General features: G+C 48.1%; 1 protein-coding gene and 1 long non-coding RNA gene across 8 annotated transcripts in view; one reads left to right on the top strand and one right to left on the bottom strand.

Moving 5' to 3' along the window:
• LOC116986696 (transcription factor EB-like) overlaps positions 1-25,257 on the top strand; it is a 128,177-nt gene that overhangs the window by 84,467 nt on the left and 18,453 nt on the right. For 4 of the 7 annotated variants that reach the window (XM_033042272.1, XM_033042266.1, XM_033042267.1 and 1 more), the window contains exons 3-4: positions 11,002-11,253; positions 11,861-11,956. In XM_033042272.1, the coding sequence (XP_032898163.1) occupies positions 11,002-11,253; positions 11,861-11,956 (348 nt within the window). The remainder of the gene's footprint in view (positions 1-11,001; positions 11,254-11,860; positions 11,957-25,257) is intronic. The other 3 variants (XM_033042269.1, XM_033042271.1, XM_033042273.1) reach the window with 1 other exon arrangement.
• Positions 3,276-24,961, bottom strand: LOC116986697. Its single transcript, XR_004415552.1, has 3 exons — positions 24,935-24,961; positions 12,566-12,568; positions 3,276-3,415 (listed from the first exon to the last, which is right to left on the bottom strand). It is a non-coding gene; the product is annotated as an uncharacterized LOC116986697 (long non-coding RNA).

The raw sequence follows: 25,257 nt of genomic DNA, 5'->3' as shown, positions 1-25,257 counted from the left end.
TTCTTCTTTTACCTCAGGCATTCATCTCCATCCCCACAGGGCAGGGTTGACTGTGGCCAGTGGACTAATGGGGTGGCAGTGTCCAAACTCCCAGCGGCTGGGTCGACACCTGGACATTAAGTCAGAGAGCTATGCAGCATGGAAACAGACCCATTGGCCCATGTTGTCCAGACCGACAAAGTTGCTTCCCCGGGCTAGTCCCACTTACCTGCAACTGGTCCACATCCCTCACAAGATGGCGCCCTTTTGCTTCCAAGATGGCGCCCACCCCAGGCGACTATTTATGTGCTAGCCACAGAAGTAGATCTACAATCACATATTACAATCGCTCTACACCCTTAAATCTCTACTCCTACAGCAACATTTCTTACTTTAACTATAATTTTAGAAACATAGAAAATAGGTGCAGGAGGAGGCCATTCAGCCCTTCGAGCCAGCACCGCCATTCATTGTGATCATGGCTGATCGTCCCCTGTCAATAACCCGTGCCTGCCTTCATCCCATATCCCTTGACTCCACTAGCCCCTGGAGCTCTATCTAACTCTCTCTTAAATCCATCCAGTCACTTGGCCTCCACTGCCCTCAGTGGCAGGTAATTCCATAAATTCACAACTCTCTGGGTGAAAATTTTTTTTCTCACCTCAGTCTTAAATGACCTCCCCTTTATTCTAAGACTGTGGCCTCTGGTTCTGGACTCGCCCAACATTGGGAACATTTTTCCTGCATCTAGGCTTGTCCAGTCCTTTTATAATGTTATATCCCCCTCATCCTTCTAAACTCCAGTGAATACAAGCCTAGTCTTTTCAATCTTTCCTCATATGACAGTCCCGCCATCCCAGGGATCAATCTCGGGAACCTACGCTGCACTGCCTCAATCACAAGGATGTCCTTCCTCAAATTAAGAGACCAAAACTGTACACAACACTCCAGATGTGGTCTCACCAAGGCACTAATAAACTGCAGAAGAACCTCTTTACTCCTATACTGAAATCCTCTTGTTATGAAGGCCAACATTCCATTAGCTTTCTTCACTGCCTGCTGTACCTGCACGCCAACTTTCAGTGACCGGTGTACAAGGACACCCAGGTCTCGCTGTATCTTCCCTTTACCTACCCTAACCCCATTGAGATAATAATTCTTAATCTTAATAATAATTTTCTTGGATATCTATACACTGTAAATGGCTCGATTGTAATCATGGATTGTCTTTCTGCGGACTGGTTAGCATGCAACAAAAGCTTTTCACCGTACCTTGGTGCAAGTGACAATAAACTAAACTGAACTGAGCTGAACTGAACCTTTCCTATTTATGTTCCTATCTAAATATCTATTAAATGTCATATATTTATATCTGCCTCCATCACTTCCTCTGGCAGCTTGCTCAAGATAAGCACCACCCTTTGTGTGATTCAGGACCATTTCAAATCTGCCCCCTCTCACCTTAAGCCTGGAGCCTCTTGCTTTAGACTGCCTCTTCTGGGGAAAACACTGTGGCTATTCATTTTATCTGTGCTCCTTGTGATAAGGTACCTGTTATAAGGTCTCCCACCCCCTCAGCTTATCCTATCCTTAATAGAAGATTAATTACATTTTAATTTGTGACCGGATCTTTGAAGGACATGACAATGTAATTTGGGTCCAACTGCATTTTTAAAGGGGAAGCTCGGATTTCACCAACAAACAGAAGCAGGGGAAAAGGGATCAGGAACAGGGAGAGCTCATGGCAGCTCCGTTGTGAGCGGGACGGCAGGTGGATGGGCAGAAGGCTGTGGGAGAGGGAGTGGGAACAGAGATCTGGAGTGGTCGTTGGGTTATGTTGGTGGATGGGAGAGGAAGGCAGGTTGGGACCAGGGAGGGCTGGGTTCAAAGGGCAATCCTGGGATTTTCCCGTCCTTTTCCAACCCTTTTTCCAGTGATTCCATCCATTTCCCATGAGTTTCCTGTGTGGACCAGATGCACGACTCAATACGTGAAATAGTTTCAATATCATAACTTTCACTACAACCAAGTTTCTAACGATGGAATAATCACTTTATATTGTTACAGGCAGGAGAAGATGGTCATAAGGTTATAAGTGATAGTAGAATTAGGCCATTTGGCCCATCAAGTCTACTCTGCCATTCAATCATGGCTGATCGATCTCTCCCTCCTAACCCCATTCTCCTGCCTTCTCCCCATAACCTCTGACAACTGTACCAATCAAAAATCTATCTGTCTCTGACTTTAAAATATCCACTAACTTGGCCTCCACAGCCTTCTGTGGCAAAGAATTCCACAGATTCACCACCCTCTGACTGAAGAAATTTTTCCCCATCTACTTTCTAAAAGAATGTCCTTTATGAGCTGGGTTAGAAACTGAGATGAGTCAAACATCCCCGACCCTGAAGAATCAGACATTCCCATGTGCAGCCTGAGGTAAATATAGCATTGAGCTTCTTCTCACTGCCCCATGGAGGACTCCCAGTGCAGGTATGAACCAGGGGCTCAAAATCTATCCTCCTCACTTTCATAATCAGCCCCTGTTCCCCATTGTCTCAGGACTGGCTCCCCTTCCCCAGGCAAGATGAAAAGTGATGGCCCCTCTGTATTGTCGGCATATACGGAGTGAGTTAGAGGCAAAGGACTCTGCCCTGCCTCAGCAAGCTATGTCCAACTAGGAATGAGAGTGGGGGATGGAGAGATGGGAAGGGAGCTGAGGTGAACGATAACTGGGACACTGACTTCTGGCTGGGGGGACATTTGCTTCACTGTTCCGGTTTGATGTGTAAAACATAGTCACTGAATCCCTGCGTGAAGCACCGTCCATTTTATTGAGAACAAGCCGCCACTTTCCACGTTTGGCTCCTTTATATAAAGCATTGGATCAGATGTCAGCTTGCTGCGTAATAGGTCGGTGTTGGAGTGGGATGCAGAAGCACGAGTTCCTGAAACAGGACAAAGACAGATTTCATGTCTTAATCGCAGTGACATTTTGATTTGAAAACAAGGAACTTCAACGGCCGCAGTCGTGACTAGGGTGGGGGAAGGGTGCACGGCATGCAAGGAAGGAAGTCTTGAAGAGCATAAGAATTGATCTTCCAGATCAACCCATATTTTGGCTGATCCACAAGATTAAGATGCAGGGTGACTTTAGTTTAGAGATACAGTGCGGAAACAGGCCACCGAGTCCGCACCGACCAGCGATCCCCGCACACTAACACTATCCTACACACAATCGGGACAATTTACATTTATACCAAGCCAATTAACTTACAAACTTGTATGTCTTTGGAGTGTGAGAGGAAACCGAGGATCTCGAAGGAAACACACGCAGGTCACGGGGAGAACGTACAAATTCTGTACAGACAAGCACCCGTGGTCAGGATCGAACCCGGGTCTCTGGCACTGTAAGGTAGTCGCTCTACCGCCAGGCCACCTTGGTTAAAGCCCTGTCCCACGGTACGAGTTCATTCCAAGAGCTCTCCCGGGTTTGCCCTGATTCAAACTTAGAGATTTACGGTAATGGCCACTCATCGGTACTTGGGGCTCTAGTGGACATTTTTCGACATGTTGAAAAATCTTCACGAGTCTTCCCGAGCTTACCTGCCGTTAGCGAGTCTTCCCGAGTACCTGCTGTTAGTGTTACGAGCCGCTAAGAGACGTCCCCGAGCTCCGACGTACCCGCTACGTTCATTCTCCATCCTTACCACGAGTTTGATTTTTTTTAAACTCCGGAGAGCTCTTGGAATGAACTTGTACCGTGAGCCAGGGCTATAATATGAGTGCGGAACTGGCAAACTGAGAGAAGACAGAGGGCTGTGGTGGAAGGACAATATTCAGGCTGGAGGTCTGTGACAAGTGGAGTTCCGCAGAGATCTGTGCAGGGACCTCTGCTGTCAGTGATATATATATATATATATCACTAACTATATATATATAAATAACTTGGATGTAAATGTAGACGGGTTGGTTAGTACGTTTGCAGAGGATACCAAGTTTGCTGGAGTCACGGGCTGTCCAAGCATACAGCGGGATATAGAAGAGCTACAGAAATGGGCAGAGAATTGTCGTTTAATGGGATTTAATCCTAGCAAATATGAGGAGTTGCATTTTGGGAGGTCAAATGTAAGGGGAAAATATACAATTAATGCATGACCCCTAAAAGCATTAATTTACAGAAGGATCCACTGGTTTGGAATATCTGATACACATTGTCTATAAAGAAACAATCTTAAATCCCACAGCCCATCTAGCTGGGAAGAGGAGGCACGAACTTCAGATAAATAGAGAAGAGGAAGTGGGAAATGTCACGGCAAAGGCAGAGAATGCCTGTAGTGCATCATGTGATTTTAGTCATGTTTCCATTCACATGTGATTCAGAGCTGGTCCATTGCTGAATGACTGTCACAAGGTGGACTGCCAGAAATTGACCCTTTCAATTCAATCACATATCTAGTGCGCAAGTTGCTGCTGTATATTTGCAATGTTGAGGTGATTAGCAGAACACATGAGGGTGGCACGGTGGCGCAGCGGTAGAGTTGCTGCCTCACAGCGCCAGAGACCCAGGTTCGATCCTGACCACAGGTGCTATCAGTACGGGGTTTGGATGTTCTCCCGGTGACCTGTGTAGGTTTTCTACCGGAGCTCCGGTTTCCTCCCACACTCCAAAGACGTACAAGTTTGTAGGTTGATTGGCTTTGGTAAAACTGTCAATTGTCCCTAGTCTGCAAGATAGTGCTGGTGTACAGGCTAATGGCTGACTTTGGGCCGAAGGGCCTGTTTCCATGCTGCTTGTCTATAGTCAAGCAGAACTTGTGAAATTTAACCGTTTTGCAGGATCAGATGGGATGCCCCTTTTTGAGATTGAGCATCTCCAGTGCTGATTGGGGTGGGTGGGTGGTTGACAGACCCACTCTCCAGGTTACAGGGCACCCATTTAACTATTCTGATGCACGCTGATATATTCCTTCTGCCACCTTTAATGGTTAGTGGGACACCTGGACCTTGGGGAACCTGCTGCTAGAGAGGCGATGTGGCAAAGGCAAGTGCAGCCACCGTGCTGATCTAGAGCTTTGAGAATGTGCGTGCCACTGCCTAGCACCCTGATGATATCCTATCCCATGCAACATGTTGTCTGACCCCTTGGTCAGATCAATTCTTGCTATTGAGTGCAGCGTAGGTTTACAAGGTTAATTCCCGGGATGGCAGGACTGTCATATGCTGAGAGAATGGAGCAGCTGGGCTTGTACATTCTGGAGTTTAGAAAGATGAGAGGGTAGCTCATTGAAAGATATAAGATTGTTAAGGGTTTGGACACGCTAGAGGCAGGAAACATGTTCCCGACGTTTGGGGAGTCCAGAACCAGCTGGCCACAGTTTAAGAATAAGGAGTAAGCCATTTAGAACGGAGACGAGGAAACACTTTTTCTCACAGAGAGTGGTGAGTCTGTGGAATTCTCTGCCTCAGAGGGCGGTGGAAGCAGGTTCTCTGGATGCTTTCAAGAGAGAGCTAGATGGGGAGAAGGCAGGAACGGGGTGCTGATTGGGGATGATTAGCCATGATCACATTGAATGGCGGTGCTGGCTCGAAGGGCCGAATGGCCTACTCCTGCACCTATTGTCTATTGTCTATCAGATCACCTTTCAGTGTGGACTCTCACTTTCATCATAGACAGCGCTTGAGAACAGGTGGAGAGAGCCGCTCGGAGCTTTCCTCATTCCCTTCTTGTGTTCTTCCCAGCTTTCTTTATATTCCTCAAAGACTCAAGTCAAGAATATTTTATTGTCATATGTCCCAGGTAGAATAATGAAATTCTTACTGATAGCAGCACAACAGAATAGAATACATAGTACACTGTGAACAATATAATAAACAAGAAAAAAAGTTTGTGTGTATATATACACATACCCACATGTACACATATATTTGTGCAGGAAAGAACTACAGATGCTGGTTTAAATCGAAGATAGACACAAAATGCTGGAGTAACTCTGCGGGACAGGCAGCATCTCTGGAGGGAAGGAATGGGTGACGTTTCGGGTCGTGACCCTTCCTCACATATATATATATACACACATATATGTGTCTGATTTCTTCTTCCTATACCATACATACGCTGCCTTTTTCTTTTTGACCAAATTTAAGTATAACCTCTCTTGTCATTCAAAGTTGTCTTATCTTACCAGCTTTGTCCCTCCTCCTAACTGGAACATGCCAGTCCCGACCTCCGATCAGCTGGCCTTTGAACAACTCCCACATGCCAGATGTGGACTTACCCACTAACAGCTAATCCCATTTTACTCACCCTAGCTCCTGCCGAATAATTCGCCCACCTACAATGTAGCATCTTCTGCCATGCTCCACATTTATCCTTATTCACAATTATCTTAAACCTTGAGGAAATGGCGGTCGTATCCCCGCTGAAACACTGGTCTCCTGGCCAGGACTGTTTACCAATACATGGTCAATTTAGTCCTTCCTTTGGTTGAACTGTCCACATGCTGCTTCAAGAAATCCTCCAGGATGCACCTGATAAATGATGTCCTGTTTAAACCTTTTGCACTAAGGAAGTTCCTGTCAAATTTGGGGAGTTAGTCACCCACTGTGACACACTGTTGCTTTGACATCTTTCCATAATCTGTCTGTTTATCTGTTCCTTTATCTCCCGCTGTCTATTGCACCTTTTGGATTTTTAAACTCTAAACATATTGCCTCATTTGATGAACAGTTATGCAAATCCTTCACAGCTTTTAACTCCATATCATGTCTGAAACAACAAAACCCTGGAACTTTGTCTTGCCAGCCCCGTCCCTCACACAACCAAATGTCTGTAATGGCCACAGTACAGAGAGATAGAGACATATAGCATGGAACCAGGCCCCTCGGCCCAACTTGCCCATTCTGATCAAGATGCCCCATCTACAGATTCAGATTCAGATTCAGATTCAAACGTTATTGTCATTGTGCAGTGTACAGTACAGAGACAACAAAATTCAGTTAGCATCTCCCTAGAAGAGCGACATAGAATATGAGCAATAAATATATATACGTACATACAGTCATAGAAGAAGCTGTTCCTGGACCTGCTGGTCCGGCAACGGAGAGACCTGTAGCGCCTCCCGGATGGTAGGAGGGTAAACAGTCCATGGTTGGGGTGAGAGCAGTCCTTGACGATGCTCAGCGCCCTTCGCAGACATCGCTTGCTTTGGACAGACTCAATGGAGGGGAGTGAGGAACCGGTGATGCGTTGGGCAGTTTTCACCACCCTCTGCAGTGCTTTCCGGTCGGAGACAGAGCAGTTGACATACCATACTGTGATACAGTTGGTAAGGATGCTCTCGATGGTGCAGCGGTAGAAGTTCACCAGAATCTGAGGAGACAGATGGACCTTCTTTAGTCTCCTCAGGAAGAAGAGACGCTGGTGAGCCTTCTTGACCAGAGTTGAGGTATTGTGGGTCCAAGAGAGGTCATCGGAGATGTTGACACTGGTCCCATCTACCTGTGTTTGGCCCATATCCCTCTAAACCTATCCTATCCATGCACCTGTCTAAAAGGTCCTTAAACATTGCCTCAACTACTTCCTCCAGCAGCTCGTTCCATACACCCACCACCCTTTGTGTAAAATAGTTACCCCTCAGGTTCCTATTAAATCTTACTCCCCTCATTTTAAAGCTATGTCCTCTGGTTCTCGATTCCCCTAATCTAGGGAAAAGCCTCTGTGCATTTACCCGATCTATTCCTCTCATGATTTTGTACACCTCTATAAGATCACCCCTCACCCATCTGTGCTCCAGGAATAGCCCTAGCCTGTTCAATCTCTCCCGACAGCTTTGGCCCTTGAGTCTTGGCAACATCCTCAAACCTTCTCCACACCTTTTCCAGCTTGACAACATCTTTCCTATAACACGGTGACTGAAACGGAACTCAATACTTTAAATATGACCTCACCATTGTCTCACTGTATGTAACTGTAACATGACCTCCCACCTTCTATGCTCAGTACTCTGACTAATGGTAGTCAATGTGCTGGAAGCCTTTTGACCGCCCTATCTGCCAATGATGCAAGGAGGTATGTACCTGCACACCTAGATCCCTCTGCTCTACAACATTCCCCAGAGCCCTATCATTCACTGTGTAGGTCCTGCCCTTATTAGACTTCCCAAAATGCAACACCTCACATTTCTCTGTATTACATTGCATCAACCATTCCTCAGCCCACCTGCCCAACCGATCAAGATCCTGCTGCAATTTATGACAATCATCTTCACTGTCGACAAACCAACCACTTTAGTGTCATCTGCAAACATCATGCAATGTACGTTCTCATCCAAATCATCGATATAGACAAGGTTCTGCAAGGTAGGCTGCTCTGGAAGGTTCGATCCCATGGGATCCAAGGAGAGATAGCTGAATGGATAGCAAATTGGCTTCATGGTAGGATGCAGAGGGTGATGGTGGAAGGTTGCTTTTCAGACTGGAGCCCTGTGACTAGTGGTGTGCCTCAGGGTCCCGTGCTGGGCCCATTATTGTTTGTCATCTACATCAATGATTTGGATGAGAACATACAGGGCAAGTTTGCAGATGATACAAAAGTAGGTGGTTTTACAAAAAGATGGTTGTACAAAACACTGCTGACTCTCCCTAATCACCCCTTGTCCATTTAAATGCGTGTATATCTTATCCCTCAGAATACTCTGTGGTAACTTTCCAACCACAATGCCAGGCTCACTGGCCTGTAGTTCCCAGCCTTTTCCCTGCAGCCCTTCTTAAATAGAAGCACAACATTTGCCTCCGTCCAGTCTTCCGTCACCTCAGCGTAATTAATGACCTCAAACATCTCAGCCCGGGCACCGGCAATTTCCCCTGCTGCTTCCCCCAATATCCTCGGATTTATCTGATTAGGCTCGGGAGATTTGTCCACCTTCATGCACCTTTCGACCATAATACTGACTGCTTCCATGACACTTCCACTGATTGCCCCAAGTTCCCCAGTCCTCATGCCTTTCTCAACAGTAAAGACAGAGGAGAAATACTCATTGAGGACCTTGCCCATCTCCTGTGGCTCCACACAGAGGTGACTGCTTTGATTGCTGAAGGGTCCTATTCCCTCTCTGCTTCCCCTTTTCCCCTTTATGAATAAAATCTCTTAATAATAATAATGGATGGGATTTATATAGCGCCTTTCTAATACTCAACGCGCTTTACATCGCATTATTCATTCACTCCTCAGTCACACTCGGTGGTGGTAAGCTACTTCTGTAGCCACAGCTGCCCTGGGGCAGACTGACGGAAGCGTGGCTGCCAATCTGCGCCTACGGCCCCTCCGACCACCACCAATCACTCACACACATTCACACACATTCACACACAGGCAAAGGTGGGTGAAGTGTCTTGCCCAAGGACACAACGACAGTGTGCACTCCAAGCGGGATTCGAACCGGCTACCTTCCGGTTGCCAGCCGAACACTTAGCCCATTGTGCCATCTGTCATCCCAAACATGGACTCTTGGACTTATCCTTAAGGGCCTGTCCCACATGCGATTTTTTCGGAGACTTGCCGGCACCCGTCATAGTCACTGCAGGTCGCCGAAAAGTTTCAACATGTTGAAAATCCAGTGGCGACCAGAAAAAAGTACGACTCTTTGGGACATGTCGCGGGGTGGCGCCTGTTTAGTCGCCCAAACGGTCGTACCTTTTTCTGGTCGCCGCTGGGTTTTCAACATTTTTAAAATTTTCGGTGACCTGCTGCGACTATGACGGGTGCCGGCAAGTCACCGAAAAAATCGCGTAAGTGGGACAGGCCCTTTAATGTTACCTGCCAGAACCATTTCCTTTGCCCTTTTTGCCCTCCTGCCATCGTTTTTTAGCTTGCGCCTCAGTTCCGGGAACTACTCCAGGGATGCACGTGATCCCAGCTGCTTATACCTGTCGCAAGCCTCCTTCTTCGGCGGGCATCATAGTTGCAAGCACGGATCCAGGCTCTAGGTATCTCTGAATTACCATAATACGCAGTGCCGTGAGATAAACGCACTTCATCCCATGGGTCTCAGCATGGTCATTAGCCTGTCCCTGTGTGACCTTGTTTTAGTCTCCCTTATCATTACCTCTATAGTCACACCAGTCCCTCCTCCCAGGAATAGCTACTTCCCCACAGCCATCAGGCTATTAAACTTGGCTCGGACAAAACTCTGAACATTAATAGCCCATTATCTCTTATTTGCACTTCATCAGTTTATTTATTCATGTGTGTATATATTTATATAATGGTATATGGACACACTGATCTGTTTTGTAGTCAATGCCTACTATGTTCTGTTGTGCTGAAGCAAAGCAAGAATTTCATTGTCCTATCAGGGGCACACGACAATAAACTCTCTTGAATCTTGACCTGATGCTCTGGCTCCAAGTCAGTCTAGATAACCACTCGGTTAATATGTGTGACTATAGGTGCAGTTGGTACTCCTTTCCTTGCGGGATATGGTTTCCCCTCAACTTCACGTACTAACTGTACCTCTTGTACAGGACCCACCTTAGTTTTAGTTTGGCTTTAGAGATACAGTGAGAAACAGGCCCTTCGGCCCACCGAGCCCTCGTCGACCAGCAATCCCTGCAGATTAACACTATCCTACACACACTGGGGAAAATTCACATTATACCAAGCCAATTAACCTGCAAACCTGTACGTCTTTGGAGTGTGGGAGGAAACCGAAGATCTCGGAGGAAACTCATGCAGGGCACGGGGAGAACGTACAAACTCCGTACAGACAGCACCTGTAGTCAGGATCGAACCCGGGTCTCTGGCGCTCTAAGCACTGTAAGGCAGCAACTCTACCGCTGCTTGGAAGAGAGCCCAATGATCACCTACCTGATCAGATACCCAAATGATCTCTTCACTTTCTCTGCAATGTCCTCATTTTTAGACTATCATTAAAGTTGTGTTCTGGCAGACTGTTTATCCTGGACAGCTGTGCATTTAGCAGGATTCAAACATGCTAACAAAACTCTTCTCCTCCTTGCCTGTAGGTCGAGACTCACCTGGAGAATCCGACCAAGTACCACATCCAGCAGTCACAGAAGCAGCAGTTGAAGCAGTTCCTCTCCACCAACTTTGGCACCAAGTTAGCCATGCAGTCTCTGGGACACGCGCACTCCCCTCAGCCTTCAAATATCTCGCCTGGCTTGAGGAACGACCATGGACTGTCTGGATCCACAGGAAACAGCGCCCCGAACAGCCCCATGGCCTTGTTGAACATTGGCTGCAACATGGAACGAGAGGTACACACAACATGATATCAAAGAGTGTAGGAAGGAACTGCAGATGCTGGTTTACACCGAAGATAGACACTAAATGCTGGAGTAACTCTGCCGGGAAGGGCAGCATCTCTGCAGAGAAGGAATGGGTGACGTTTCGCGTGTGAGATGAGGAGAAAAGATGAGGAGACCTTTCTTCAGACTGAGAGTCAGGGGAGAGGGAATCGAGATATGGAAGGGTACAAAGAACATGTAATGTGAAGAAAAGTCTCGACCCGAAACGTCACCCATTCCTTTTCTCCAGAGGTGCTGCCAGTCCCGATGAGTTATTCCAGCATTTTGTGTCTATCTATGATATCAAACAGGTTTCCCAAGTAAAAAAAAGTGGAATGATGGCACCTCCCTCCGTTCTGATCATGGAATGAATCTGCCCTGCCTCACCCATCCTTTAACTCTTGCCCACATAATCATCTTTTACAGCCCATCTGTATGCTTCCCAGTTAAGGACTCTGCCCTGCCATAGTTTGATTTTGACAGGATTTCGCTGTTAAACTGAATCCAGTTGTTATCTGAACAGAAAAGGTGTTTGCTGCAGAGGCATTTACCGATTTATTAATTCTCTCTTTTCTAGATGGATGATGTAATTGATGATATAATTAGCCTGGAATCCAGCTATAATGATGATGTCCTTGGCTACAGAGACCCCATTGTTCAGATGCCAAACACCGTAAGTTTCTGACAAGTTAATCACTCCATTGAGGACTGGGAGAGGTGAACTTGAGGATAAAATCCCCCCCAAAATGGTCCTTTTTAGATGGTCATCCAAAATACGACTCAGCCTGTGACGTTGAAATGACTGCAATGTCTATTTCTGTCATGGCGATTGGTTATAGCGTTGAGCTAAATTTTGTGAATGAATGGAAATAGATTCATTCTTTTGAGCCTGTCCTCCAACCAAGGTGGATATTGATCAATTAGTTGACTTGAGTTGAAAATATCGGTATTGGTTTTTTATTGTCACCTCTGCCAAGATATGGTGAAAAATGTTGTTGTCAGGCTATCCAGGCACATCATACCATACTTGAGTGCTATAAAATCACACAGGCATGTCACTTGGGAGCTTACAGCCCAATGGTATGGCATTGAATGCTCCAATTTTAGGTAACCTATAGCACCTCCCCACCTCCCCTTTCTTCCCCTGCCCATGTCCCACATAGACTCACACCTATTCACCCCCTTCCCCCACCACCTACATCCCCTCCTCTGACTTCACAATTTACATCTCATCAATCCTTTTAAATTCACACCTTTTTTCTCTTGTTGGTCTTTGCCTAACCATCTGCCTATCACCCCCCCTCCCCCCTCGCCCCCTCCCCCCCCACTTGCCAGTGTTCACCTTTTACCTGTTACACTCTGTCTCCCCCTCCTCTCCTCTAGCTTTCTCCTTCGCCCCCCAACCCCCCAACAATCAGTCTGAAGAAGGGTCCCGATCCAAAACGTCACCTGTCCATGTTCTCCGGGGTTGCTGCCGGGACCCGCTGAGTTACTCCAGCACTTTGTGTCTTTTTGTTGTTGTTGTAAACCAGCACCTGCAGTTCCTTGTTTCCACACAGGAACAGGTAGTACAATAGGTGATGCAGGGGAAATGGAGTGCAGAATATTAGTGTTACAGGTACCAAGAAAGTGCAGGTTAAAAAAAGTGAAAGGGCCACAAAGAGAGAGATCAGGAAAACACCCTCAGCTTACAGGTGGAACGTTCAGAATGCTATTAGCAGTGGGAAAGAAGTTGTTGATGACGTGGTGGTAAGTGCTTTCAGGCTCTTGTATCTCTGCCCAACACTTTTACCATCATCCTGTATCTGTATGCTGTAAATGGCTCAATTGTAATCATGCATCGTCTTTCCACTGACTGGTTAGCACGCAACAAAAGCTTTTCACTGTACCTCGATACACGTGACAATAACTACAACTGAACTGAACTGATGGTAGAGGGCATGGGTGTGAGTGGTCCTTGATTACGTTGGTGCCTTTCCTAAGGCAATGTGAAGTGTACACGGAGCCCATGGTGGATAGGTTGGTTTAATGATGGACTGGACTACATCCACAACTCTCTGTAATTTCTTGCGATCTTGGGCAAAACCGTGCATGCTGCGATGCATCCCGATAGGATGCGTTCTGCACTGTTGTTGGACACATGCTGAACTACCTTAAAGTTACCGTTGTGGCTGAAGGGTGATTTGCTTGTGTTTACCCTGGTAAATGTCCGTGAAAATGAACCCGCCGAGAGAAAGTGGAGACTAATGTCTTTATCTCTAGTTAATGATTTTGGTTTGAAACATTGCTGCTCATTGGCAGATTTCCCAACCATTTAGTTGGCAATTGGCGCAGCTTTATGAAGAAGGTATTTGTGCCACTTATGAGCAAGTGACCTTTGTGCAGCAAACACACTGGGTCGACACATAACGGGACAGACGGCATCTCTAGAGAGAAGGGATGGGCAATGTTTCAGGTCGAGACCCTTCTTAAGACTCGACCCGAAACGTCACCCATTCCTTCTCTCCAGAGATGCTGCTTGTCACGCTGTTACCCCAGCTTTTTGTGTCAATCTTTGGTTTAAACCAGCAACTACAGTACCCTCACCCAGCAGCTCCACCCTTGCTCCCCCTCCCCCTAGTTGCAACGGAGCCAGAGTCCCCCTAGTCCTTACTTTTTCCCCATTAGCCGTCGCATACAACACACAATCCTCCAAATTTTTCGCCACCTCCAACGTGATCCCAACACTAGTCACATCTTCCCATCTCCACCCCTTTTTGCCTTCTGCAGGGACCGTTCCCTCCGCAACTCTCTGGTTAACTCATCCTTTCCCACCCAAACCACCCCCTACCCAGGTACCTTTGGTAGAAGATGCAGCACCTGTCCCCTATACCTCCTCCCTCGACTGTCCAGGGACCCCGACAGTCCTTTCAGGTTAGGCAGAGGTTCACTTGTTCCTCCTCCAACCTCATCTACTGTATCCGTTGTTGAAGATGTGGACTCTTACACATCGACGAGACCAAACATAGACTGGGCGATCTTTTCGCTGAACACCTTCGCTCAGCCCGCCTAAACATACCTGCTCTCCCGGTTGCTGGACTCTTTAACTCTCTTTCCCATTCCTACACGGACCTTTCTGTCCTCAGTCTCCTCCATTGTCAGAGTGAGGCGAAGCGCACATTGGAGGAACAGCATCTCATATTTCGCTTGGGCAGCTTACAGCCCAGTATGAATATTGATTTCTCTCACTTCAGGTAGCCCCGGCATTCCGCCTCTCTCTATCCCTCCCCCTGAGGTGTGTAGGGTGAGAATCAAAGCATCCCACCTTTGTGCCTCGGCCCCGGGATACTGCAACATCAGGTCGCTCATCTGGATTCCAGAAAAGGATTAATTATATCATTAGGTACACAAAAATGCTGGAGAAACTCCCGCAACATTGCCTATTTCCTTCGCTCCATAGATGCTGCTGCACCCGCTGAGTTTCTCCAGCATTTTTGTGTAACTTCAATTTTCCAGCATCTGCAGTTCCTTCTTAAACAATTCATTATATCATTAATTCATCATCGTTGCAAACATTAGCGACGCAGTGGTGCTGGTTTCCAACGGGAACGGTGACGGACGCACCGCACATCTCTGTCCTCCAGTTCCTGCGGACTTCCGCCGCTGGAAGTATAGAGATTTGGTGCGTGTGTGCTTTATCATCATTCCTTACAATGCTGTGTACGACAGCGATGGCAACTTCTACTGAAGTGTGGATGGCTGTGGGCTCGCTAAGAGCTCATCTGCCCTTTGACAGGTCTTGTTTTTGGTCCTGCTGGGGGTCCACAGCCCCCTCCTCACCTGGCAAACCAGGTGGGGGAGACGGTTTAGTCGCCGACTATCCGACCATGGAGCAGGTAGCACAGGATGACATGGTACCCGTGGCGGGGGGAACTCCTCTCCCGACCTGAAATGAGCTCATTGTATGCTTTTATCAATATTGGTTCGAATATACATAGAACATAGAATGTGTGGGAAGGAACTGCAGATGCTGGTTTACACCGAAGGTAGACACAAAATACCAGAGTGAATCAGCAGGACAGGCAGCATCTCTGGAAAGAAGGAATGAGTGACGTTTTGGGTCGAGACCCTTCTTCAGACCGTTCTTCAGAACATAGAATATTGTGGGTCTGAAGAAGGGTCTCGACCCGAAACGTCACCCATTCCTTTTCTCCAGAGATGCTGTCCGACCCACTGAGTTACTCCAGCTTTTTGTGTCTATCTTCAGTGTAAACCAGCATCTGCAGTTGCTTCTTACACAAATGTTGTTTGTTGGTGGATGCGCTGCTCAGACCTTGTAGAGTTGTCTGTGGATAGTTCAGCTCACCCCCAACATTGCTATTCTGCAGCCCGAAACACATCACGGGATCCCAGTGATCAAAAACATCAACCTTCCTGCAGATCTGAAGACGTAGCAGTTCCCAGAGGGAAGCCTTTGGGATCACCATCACTGGACTGCCCCTTCCAGGGTAACACTATGTCCAGCTTTTCTCATTCCCAGAAATCTCTAGCCGATTATAGGTGGCAGGCCTCTGAGAATGATGAGAATAACCACTGAGAGATGAACGTAAAAACAACCACCGTAATCTACTGCTCCCGCTCCGGACTTCTCCACAATCCAGTATCGTCAACATGGCCTCGACCGACACCTACCCTTTTCATTCTGCTGAATAAATGTGCAATTGATGAGCTATAAATTGGCAGTTTTAATTGCTGTGTTGCCTTAGAGTCGACCGATTGTGTAGAATGAAGGAGCTTGTCCGAAATGGTTAAGAGCTGAGCCAAGTTTATACACAATGTCAGTATAAGGCAGTGAGTGCCTCAATGTGCAGTCAGTCCCCAGCTGGCAGCAGTCATCACTTGTTACTGCTGTCTGAACTTCTCACTGCTGCCAAGCTGAACAGTTCATTAATTTGGGCCGGGCTCTGCAGTGGAAAGATGTCAGACCTGTCGGGTCACAATTACATGTAGTCAGTGGAAGCATCAAGTCAAGTCAAGTCATGTTTATTTGTTACATACACATACGAGATGTGCAGTGAAATGAAAGTGGCAATGCTCGCGGACTTTTGTGCAAAAAGACAAACAACCAAACAAACTATAAACACAATCATAACACACATATACCTTTACATAATAAATAATGGAAGGACATTCAGTAGAGTTAGTCCCTGGTGAGATAGGCGTTTACAGTCCGAATGGCCTCTGGGAAGAAACTCCTTCTCAACCTCTCTGTTCTCACCGCATGGCAACGGAGGGGTTTGCCTGACCGTAGCAGCTGGAACAGTCCGTTGCAGGGGTGGAAGGGGTCTCTCATGATATTGTTGGCTCTGGAGTTGCACCTCCTGATGTATAGTTCCTGCAGGGGGGCAAGTGAAGTTCCCATAGTGCGTTCGGCCGAACGCACTACTCTCTGCAGAGCCTTCTTATCCTGGGCAGAGCAATTCCCAAACCAGATGGTAATGTTCCCGGACAAGATGCTTTCCACCGCCGCTGCGTAGAAGCACTGGAGGATCCTCGGAGACACTCTGAATTTCCTCAATTGCCTGAGGTGGTAAAGGCACTGCCTTGCCTTACTCACGGGTGCTGAGGCCTGTGATGCCCATGTCATATTCTCGGAGATGTGGACTCCCAGATATTTAAAACAGTTCACCCTATCCACAGGATCCCCATTTATCCTCAATGGAGTGTACGTCCTCGGATGATGTGCCCTCCTAAAGTCCATGATCAGCTCCTTTGTTTTTTTGATGTTCAAGAGGAGGCCGTTGTCCTGGCACCAGAGTGCTAGACCAGCCACCTCCTCCCGGTAGGCCTTCTCATCGTTGTCTGAGATCAGGCCCACCACCACAGTGTCATCAGCAAACTTAATTATTGAGTTGGAGCTGAACCTAGCCACACAGTCATGTGTGTACAGGGAGTACAATAGGGGGCTGAGGACGCAACCCTGGGGCGATCCTGTGCTCAGGGTGAGGGACTTCAATGTATTCCCTCCCATCTTGACTACCTGGGGCCTGGCGGTGAGAAAGTCCAGGACCCAGGCACACAGGGAGGTGTTGAGCCCCAATTCCATTAGCTTCCCGGCCAGCCTGGTGGGGACTATCGTGTTGAAGGCTGAACTGTAGTCTATGAACAGCATCCTCACGTAGCCCCCCTTCTGGCTGTCCATCAGATGGTCAGTAGAAGGCATGGGTTTGGGGGAAAGAGGCAACTTTGCTGATGTTTTGTGACTGCTTTCCTGGTAAACTAGGCATTACCATCCACCACAAATTCTCAGCTGATTGTGTTTGTCTCCTGTTAGGCTCAGCCTCTCTCTTATCTAGTTCAGCCCAAATATGTTTTCCAATGACATTTCTTCCTACTTCTACAATAGCCTGACAAACCCCAGCTCAGCCTCCCACCCACGCCTACCTCTCCACGACCCACTCACCCCTCTGGTACCCGCCCTCCCCTCTAGTACCCGCCCACCCTTCCCATACCCCACACCCTTCCCCCGCCCATCCCTCCCCTACCCTTCCCCGCCCACCTCACCCCTCCCCTACCCCTCACCCCTCCCCTACCCCTCACCCCTCTAATACACGCTCACCCCTCCCCCGCCCACCCCTCCCCTACCCCCCACCCCTCCCCTACCCCTCACCCCTCTAATACACGCTCACCCCTCCCCCGCCCTCCCCTACCCCTCACCCCTCTAATACACGCTCACCCCTCTAATACACGCTCACCCCTCCCCCGCCCGCCCTTCCACTACCCCCCACCCCCCCCATCCCCGCCCACCCCTCCACTAACCCCCACCCCTCCCCCGCCCATCCCTCCCCTACCCCCCCCACCCACCCCTCCACTAACCCCCGCCCATCCCTCCCCTACCCCTCCCCCGCCCATCCCTCCCCTACCCCCCCCACCCACCCCTCCACTAACCCCCGCCCATCCCTCCCCTACCCCTCCCCCGCCCATCCCTCTCCTACCCCTCCCCCGCCCACCTCACCCCTCCCCTACCCCTCACCCCTCTAATACACGCTCACCCTCCTCCGCCCACCCCTCCCGTACCCCTCACCCCTCCTCTGCTCACCCCTCCAACCCCCTGCTCACCCCACGATACCTGCTCAAACACTGCACTACCTCTGTGTCATCTGTCGGATTAACGTATTTCTGTTGGAGTGACTCAGTGGGTCAGGTCAGGCAGCACTTTGTATCGTTCTTTTGTCAATTAGCAGCTGCAGTTCTTTGTATCCACATCGCACGTCGCTAACGCTGCCCCCACATATCCTGTGTGGCCACTCTCTCAGACTGAACCAGACATCAATCAACGGGACAGTGGAGTGAAGGAGTGGGCCAGGCAGAGTTACTCCAGCACTTTGTGCCTTTCTCTTGTCGGTGAGACAGTGCGGGGGCAAGATGATGGCAGCAGAGTCCTGAAGCTTTTGAAACAGAATCTAAGTGGAACAAATGTAGGAGAGGAGGAATGTGTTGGACCTATGACCACTGTGGCAAAGTTTAATCTACAAAATATGATCTGATGTTCTCTCACTAATTTTAGCCTGCAATGAGTACACAAGCCAGATACTGCCAGCTATACATATATTGTAGTCTACCCAGTCGTCCAATGTTGCTCACTATTTCATTATTTAATATGAATAATTCTGGAGACTTTCCAAAGTCTGCTGATCAGGAAATATTCTCATCTCGGCACTTGGCCAATACGTATGTATATTATTGGAGGTTCACTTGTACCTCCTCCAACCTCATCTACTGTATCTGTTGTTCAAGATGTGGACTCTTATACATGGGCGAGACCAAACGCAGACTGGACGATCGTTTCGCTGAACACCTTCGCTCAGTCTGCCTGAACCAACCTGATCTCCCGGTTGCCAAACACTTTAATCTTCCCATTCCCACACTGACCTTTCTGTCCTAGGTCTCCTCCGTTGTCAGTGAGACTAAACACAAATAGGAGGAACAGCATCTCATATTTCGCTTGGGCAGCTTACAGCCCAGTGGTATGAATATTGATTTCTCTAACTTCAGGTAGCCCCGGCATTCCCTCTCTATCTCTCTATCCCTCCCCCACCCAAGTCACACTAGCTTCTCGTTTTCACCCAACAAACAGCTAACAATGTCCTGTTTCCTTAATCATTGTTACTTATCATATCTTTCATTCATTGTTCTTTATCTCTCCACATCATCGTCCATATATCTCCTGTTTCCCTTATCCCTAACTAGTCTGAAGAAGAAACGTCACCCATTCCTTCTCCCCAGAGTTGCTGCCTGTCCCGCTGAGTTACTCCAGGTCTATTATTGGAGGCAATGTTGTTCTGACCTGCAGCAGAAGACATGAAACGATGGGTCAACACCTTCATGTCACCATCCACTGACCAGGGCCCTGAGGGGGTCACTAAAGTGACAGCCTTCCAGAAAGCTTTCAGTGTGATTACAATTAATCTGCTCGCTGAATGCACCTCTAATTCTCTGTCATTCACCACCACAGAAGGCTGTGGAGGCCAAGTCAGTGGATATTTTTAAGGCAGAGATTGATAGATTCTTGATTAGTACAGATGTCAGGGGTTATGGGGAGAAGGCAGGAGAATGGGGTTAGGAGGGAGAGATAGATCAGCCATGATTGAATGGTGGAGTAGACTTGATAGGCCGAATGGCCTAATTCTGCTCCTATCACTTCTGACCTTCTGACCTTATTCCACACAGGACACTCATGAAGCACTAAAATTTGGCATAGGCCAAAGTTAATACAGTTTCCAGATTGCTAGCTCGTGATAGTCTGGAGAATGTGTGCCAAACATATACAAAAAATGATCTTATATGGTGCCGAGCAGGTGGGATAGGTATTGAATTGAATTGAATTGAATTGAATCCTTTATTTGTCATTCAGACCTTTCGGTCTGAACGAAATGCTGTTGCCTGCAGCCATACATGTAATAATAACAGAACACAATAAACACAAATTAACATCCACCACAGTGAGTTCACCAAACACCTCCTCACTGTGATGGAGGCAAAAGTCTTAGAGTTACTGTCTCTTCCTTCCTCTTCTCCCTCTGCGCCGAGGCGATACCCCACCGGGCGATGGTAAGTCAGTCCCGCGGTTCAAGCTCCGCGGCCCGGGGGTGGTCGAAGCTGCCGCCCTCCAGTCCAGCGGACGCAGCTGTTGCAACTGGTGCTCCGGAAAACAGGCACCAGCCTGTGACCTGCGAGCTCCCGACATTGTCCTCCACTGGCCCGCGGCCGAGCCCCGGATCCAGGTCGCCGCCGCCAGAACGCCGCCTCAGCCGCCGTAGCACCGTCTCCGCCCCGCACCGGGCCGCCCACAAGGCAGCGTCTCAGCCCCGCACCGGGCTGCCCCCACGGGAGCACCTTCCAGCCGGGAGCCGGTCCGCCCACACGGCAGCGTCTCAGCCCCGCACCGGGCTGCTCACACGGGAGCGCCTTCCAGCCAGTAGCCGTGCCGGCCGCACGGGAGTGTCTCAGCCCCGCGCCGTCCGCCCTCACCGGAGCGCCGAGTCGTGCCGCTACCCGGACGTCGCCACAGCTCGAAGACGGCCAGCCTCGCGTTGGTGAGTCCTGGCTGGCTCTACCTCCGGACCCTCGAGGTCGGTCGCAGGTTGGAGGCCGCCAGCTCCGCCATTAGGCCTCAGCGCACAAGAGACTCAAGGCTTCCGAGCAAAATTCTTACTTTGGACCACCTAGTTGAAGTTTATTACAGAGAAAAGAATTGGTATAAATTGGGAAGACTGCATTTCTCACTGAGCCACACACAAACTGCTGTGGTAACTCAGCGGGACAGGCAGTATCTCTGGAGAGAAGGAATGGGTGACGTTTTGGGTCGAGACCCTTCTTCAGGCTGCCTGACCCGCTGAGTTACTCCAGCATTTAGTGTCTATCTTTGATTTAAACCAGCATCTGCAGTTCCTTCCTACGCATTTTCTCACAGAGCTCCTTGCTTCTAACCTCATTAACTCCGCACAATCTTTGACCCGTTGCAAACAAGGGAACTTGCTTAATCTCAGATTTTGTTTTGAAAGCCTCTGATGTAAACATTAACGACGTTGCTTCCAGAGGTTAGTGATCAAACTGCTGGGAGCAACTAAAAGCTAACTGCGGCCGGCCCTTGCCCAGCGAAGGGGGAGAGGGGAGGGGACTACACGAGGTGGTGAGCAATGCAGGTGGTAGCGGGGAGGTGGTGAAGGTTAGTTCCTCCCCTCCTTTGCCCAAGGTTAGTTGTCTCCTCCGGCCACTCCTTCCGGTCACCCAGCAATGCCGGTCTTTGAAGACAACAGGCTCATGAAGGGCCAGGGCGGAACTGCCGCAATCCTCGAGGTTCCTCACCCTCAGAAGTTCCAGCAGGTAAGGCCTTTGTCAGCTCGTTGCAAACACAAGCGGAGCGTGTAGAGGCATTGGATGACCGGTCACTCAGTACAGTCTTGATCCGACCGTTTGTATCTGACTGGCACGTAGTGCAGGTGCTCCCACTTCTGCCAAATAGATAACAGATATCACACTCTCTGTCTTTAACTGTACAATTCCAACTTCACCTTTACTCTGAAGCTTCTGACCGTGTCTGAGAGCCACAGTTTAATTCCTCCATGTTTTTCACTGCACCAGCACCTTACCTCAGTGTCTCTCTGTGCCTCTTTTACTGTTTCTGCAGCTCTCTCTCTCTTTCTGTGATCAGATTCTCATATCTTTTTCCTTCACCCACAGCTCTGTCCATCATTTTTTCTCATGCTCTCCCCCCCCCCATTTCATCCTTTACTTTGTGAGAACAAACAAAATCTCCTCGGTCCTTCGTCGCCCTACAGGAGTTGTCCCACTTGGGTGACCTAATCCGCGAGTTCTGGCGAGCTTGCCCTCGACTCATACTCGCAGCATGGTCGACACAAGGTCGTGGGAGGTCTTTGTGACTCTCCTTCATGCTCGAGAGTAGTCCCCGCATATTCGAGGTCTCAGCTAGGTCGTGCCGTATTTTTAAACATGCTGTAAAATGCCCGCGAGTAAAAAAAGGTCGTCATGGAAAGAAATCGATACTTTATCTACTCGTAGGTTTAGTCGTAGTAGGTCGGCATGTTAGTCGTAGGTAATCGAGGGTAGTCGAAGGTAGTCGTAGATAGTCTTCATCATAGTCGAAGGGAGGTCGAAGGAGGTCGTCTTCACTCTCCACTATTCTGTATCCAATTTTCCCCGAAGTTAGTCATAGCTAGTCGTAGCTAGTCGAAGCTGGTCTTCAACATAGTCAAAGGAGGTTGGAGGAGGTCTTCTACATAGTCGAAGGAGGTCTTCAACATGACATTTTTTCAAACGCTCTTAAATTCTTCTAAACTCGCCAATTAGGTCGCCGCAGTGGGACAGCCCCTTTTGGGCGGACCAGAGTTCACTGATTGAAATACAACTTTAACTCTTCAACACCTGTGGAAGGCCACAGAATGCCCACTTCCTTTCTCAGTGCTGTGAAATGTTTAACAGTTGCTCTGCAGCTTTGTTGAATGCAGCCAACCCTTGCATTGAATCTTCTGTACAAGCAGCATCAGTTCTGTAAGCGACGTACATGGCATTATTGGGTGTAACTGGTCGAACCTTAATCAGCATAGCACAGCTTGGAAAACACACATGCTGAGGTCACAACTTAGCAGTAGGCTTCACAATAGATCCTTTACCTGGTTAAGTTCCATATCCTCATTTTTAGGGTTGTGAGCCATTGTTCACAAGTTCATAAGTGATAAGGAGCAGAATTATACCATTCGGCCCATCAAGTCTACTCTGCCGTTCACTCATGTCTGATCTACCTTTCCCTCTCAACCCCATTCTCCTGCCTTCTACCCATAATCCCTGACTATCTATCAAGTCTATCTATCTCTGCCTTAAAAATATCCATTGACTTGGCCTCCACACTCTTTTGTGGCAATGAATTCCACAGACTCACCACCCTATGACTAAAGAAATTCATCCTTATCTCCTTCCTAAAGAAACCTCCTTTTTTTCTGAGGCTATGACCTATGGTCCCAGACTCTCCCATTAGTGGAAACATCCTCTCCACATCCACTCTACCCAAGCCATTCACTATTCTGTAAGTTTCAATGAGGTTCCCTCGCATCCTTCTGAACAGCAGCAAGTGTAGGCCCAGTGCCGACAAATGATGAATGTAATCATGAAATGTTAGATCACATTGTCCTCGCATACGAATGTAATGTATTCCATTGCATTATTTTGAAAAAGAGAAGCATAGATTACCTTGGTGCCTGGCTGACTAAATAGTTTATCTGGTCATTGTCATTACAGTGCGTGTACAATCTTGTAACATGCAAACCCGCTACTGAATTTTCTACATTTTATCGGTCGGAAAGTGAAATTATTTGCAGATGTGAAGTTGAAATTGAAGTTGATATGCCTGTAGAGGCAGAGATAATGAGGGGGGAAAGATAGGTAGAGAAGGGAAGGGAGGTTGATCATTATGGTGAGACAAAATGAAATAAAGAGACTTAAATGAAAATGGAGAGACTGTGAGAAAGAGATGTCCAAAGACATCCAGAGATGTACAGGTATATGGGTTAATTGGCTTGGTAAAAGTGTAAATTGTCCCTAGTGTGTGTAGGATAGTGTTAATGTACGGGGATCACTGGTCGGTGCAGACTCAGTGGGCTGAAGGGCCTGTTTCTGCCCTGTATCTCTAAACTAAACTAAACTTAATAGAGTGAAGGTATAAATGCATGATAAGAAATGGGCAGTGAGAGAGAGAGAGAGAGAGAGAGAGAGAGAGAGAGAGAGAGAGACAGAGAGAGAGAGCGAGACAGAGAGAGAGAGACAGAGAGAGACAGAGAGAGAGAGCGAGAGAGAGAGAGAGAGAGAGAGAGAGAGAGCGAGAGAGAGAGAGACAAGAATGGATGAGAAACTGAGAGGGAGAGACCCTTACACCTACAGTTTACCACATTCAAATACAGTCGCACAAACCACACATGTTTTTCATATAAAAAGGGCTCCAACAGAAAAGAGAGATTTGTTGCTTTCCAGTCCAATCAACAAACAGTAAATATTCTTGTGCACATGTTCTTGCCATTGACCTGACAGTTTACAATGATATTAGCTGAGTTGTGAGAAATCGAGTAGTTATCTGAGAACATAGTTATATTCAAATTCATACAACATGGACTCAGGCCCTTCAGCCCAACTTGTCCAGTCCATGCCGAAATGTGTAGGAGGGAACTGCAGATGCTAGTTTACATTGAAGATAGACCCAAAATGCTGGAGTAACTCAGCGGGACAGGCAGCATCTCTGCAGAGAAGGAATGGGTAACGTTTCGGGTCGAGGCCTTTCTTCAGACTAAGAGTCAGGGGAGAGGGAGACACAGAGATAAGGAAGTGTAAGGTGTGAAAACAAGACATCAAAGGGGACGAGGTTCAACAAAAATGTGGAACAGATGATCGTTAGCTAAAGGAAGGAGACAAAGAAGCATACAAAGATAAAAATGTAATCAAGTGGACAGCCAGATCTGTCGGAGAACTCGGATGGGGGAGGGATGTTAAGAGAGGGAAAGCAAGAGTTACTTGAAGTTAGAGAAGTCAATGTTCATACCACTGGGGTGTAAGCTGCCCAAGCGAAATATGAGGTGCTGCTCCTCCAATTTGTATTGGGCCTCACTCTGACAATGGAGGAGGCCCAGAACAGAAAGGTCAGTGTGGGGATGGGAGGGGGAGTTGAAGTGTTTAGCAACCGGGAGATCAGGTAGGTTTAGGCCGACAGAGCGGAGGTGTTCAGCGAAATGATTACTGAACCAAGCGCAGGCTTGGCGATCGTTTCACTGAAGGCAGCGGCTGCTATCTGAACACCTGAATACTGTGCATATCTATTCCCCTGGTGATTTCATACATCTCTCTAAGATCATCCATCATTCTCCTGCGCTCCAAGGAATAACGCCCTAGCCTGCCCAACCTCTCCCTTTAGCTTAGGCCCTCGTGCCCTGG

This window comes from Amblyraja radiata, chromosome 24 (assembly GCF_010909765.2).
Source record: "Amblyraja radiata isolate CabotCenter1 chromosome 24, sAmbRad1.1.pri, whole genome shotgun sequence".
In the NCBI taxonomy this organism is placed as follows: Eukaryota; Metazoa; Chordata; class Chondrichthyes; order Rajiformes; family Rajidae; genus Amblyraja; species Amblyraja radiata.
The sequence above is the reverse complement of the archived record's forward strand: the minus strand, read 5'-3'. Positions and strand labels throughout refer to the sequence as shown.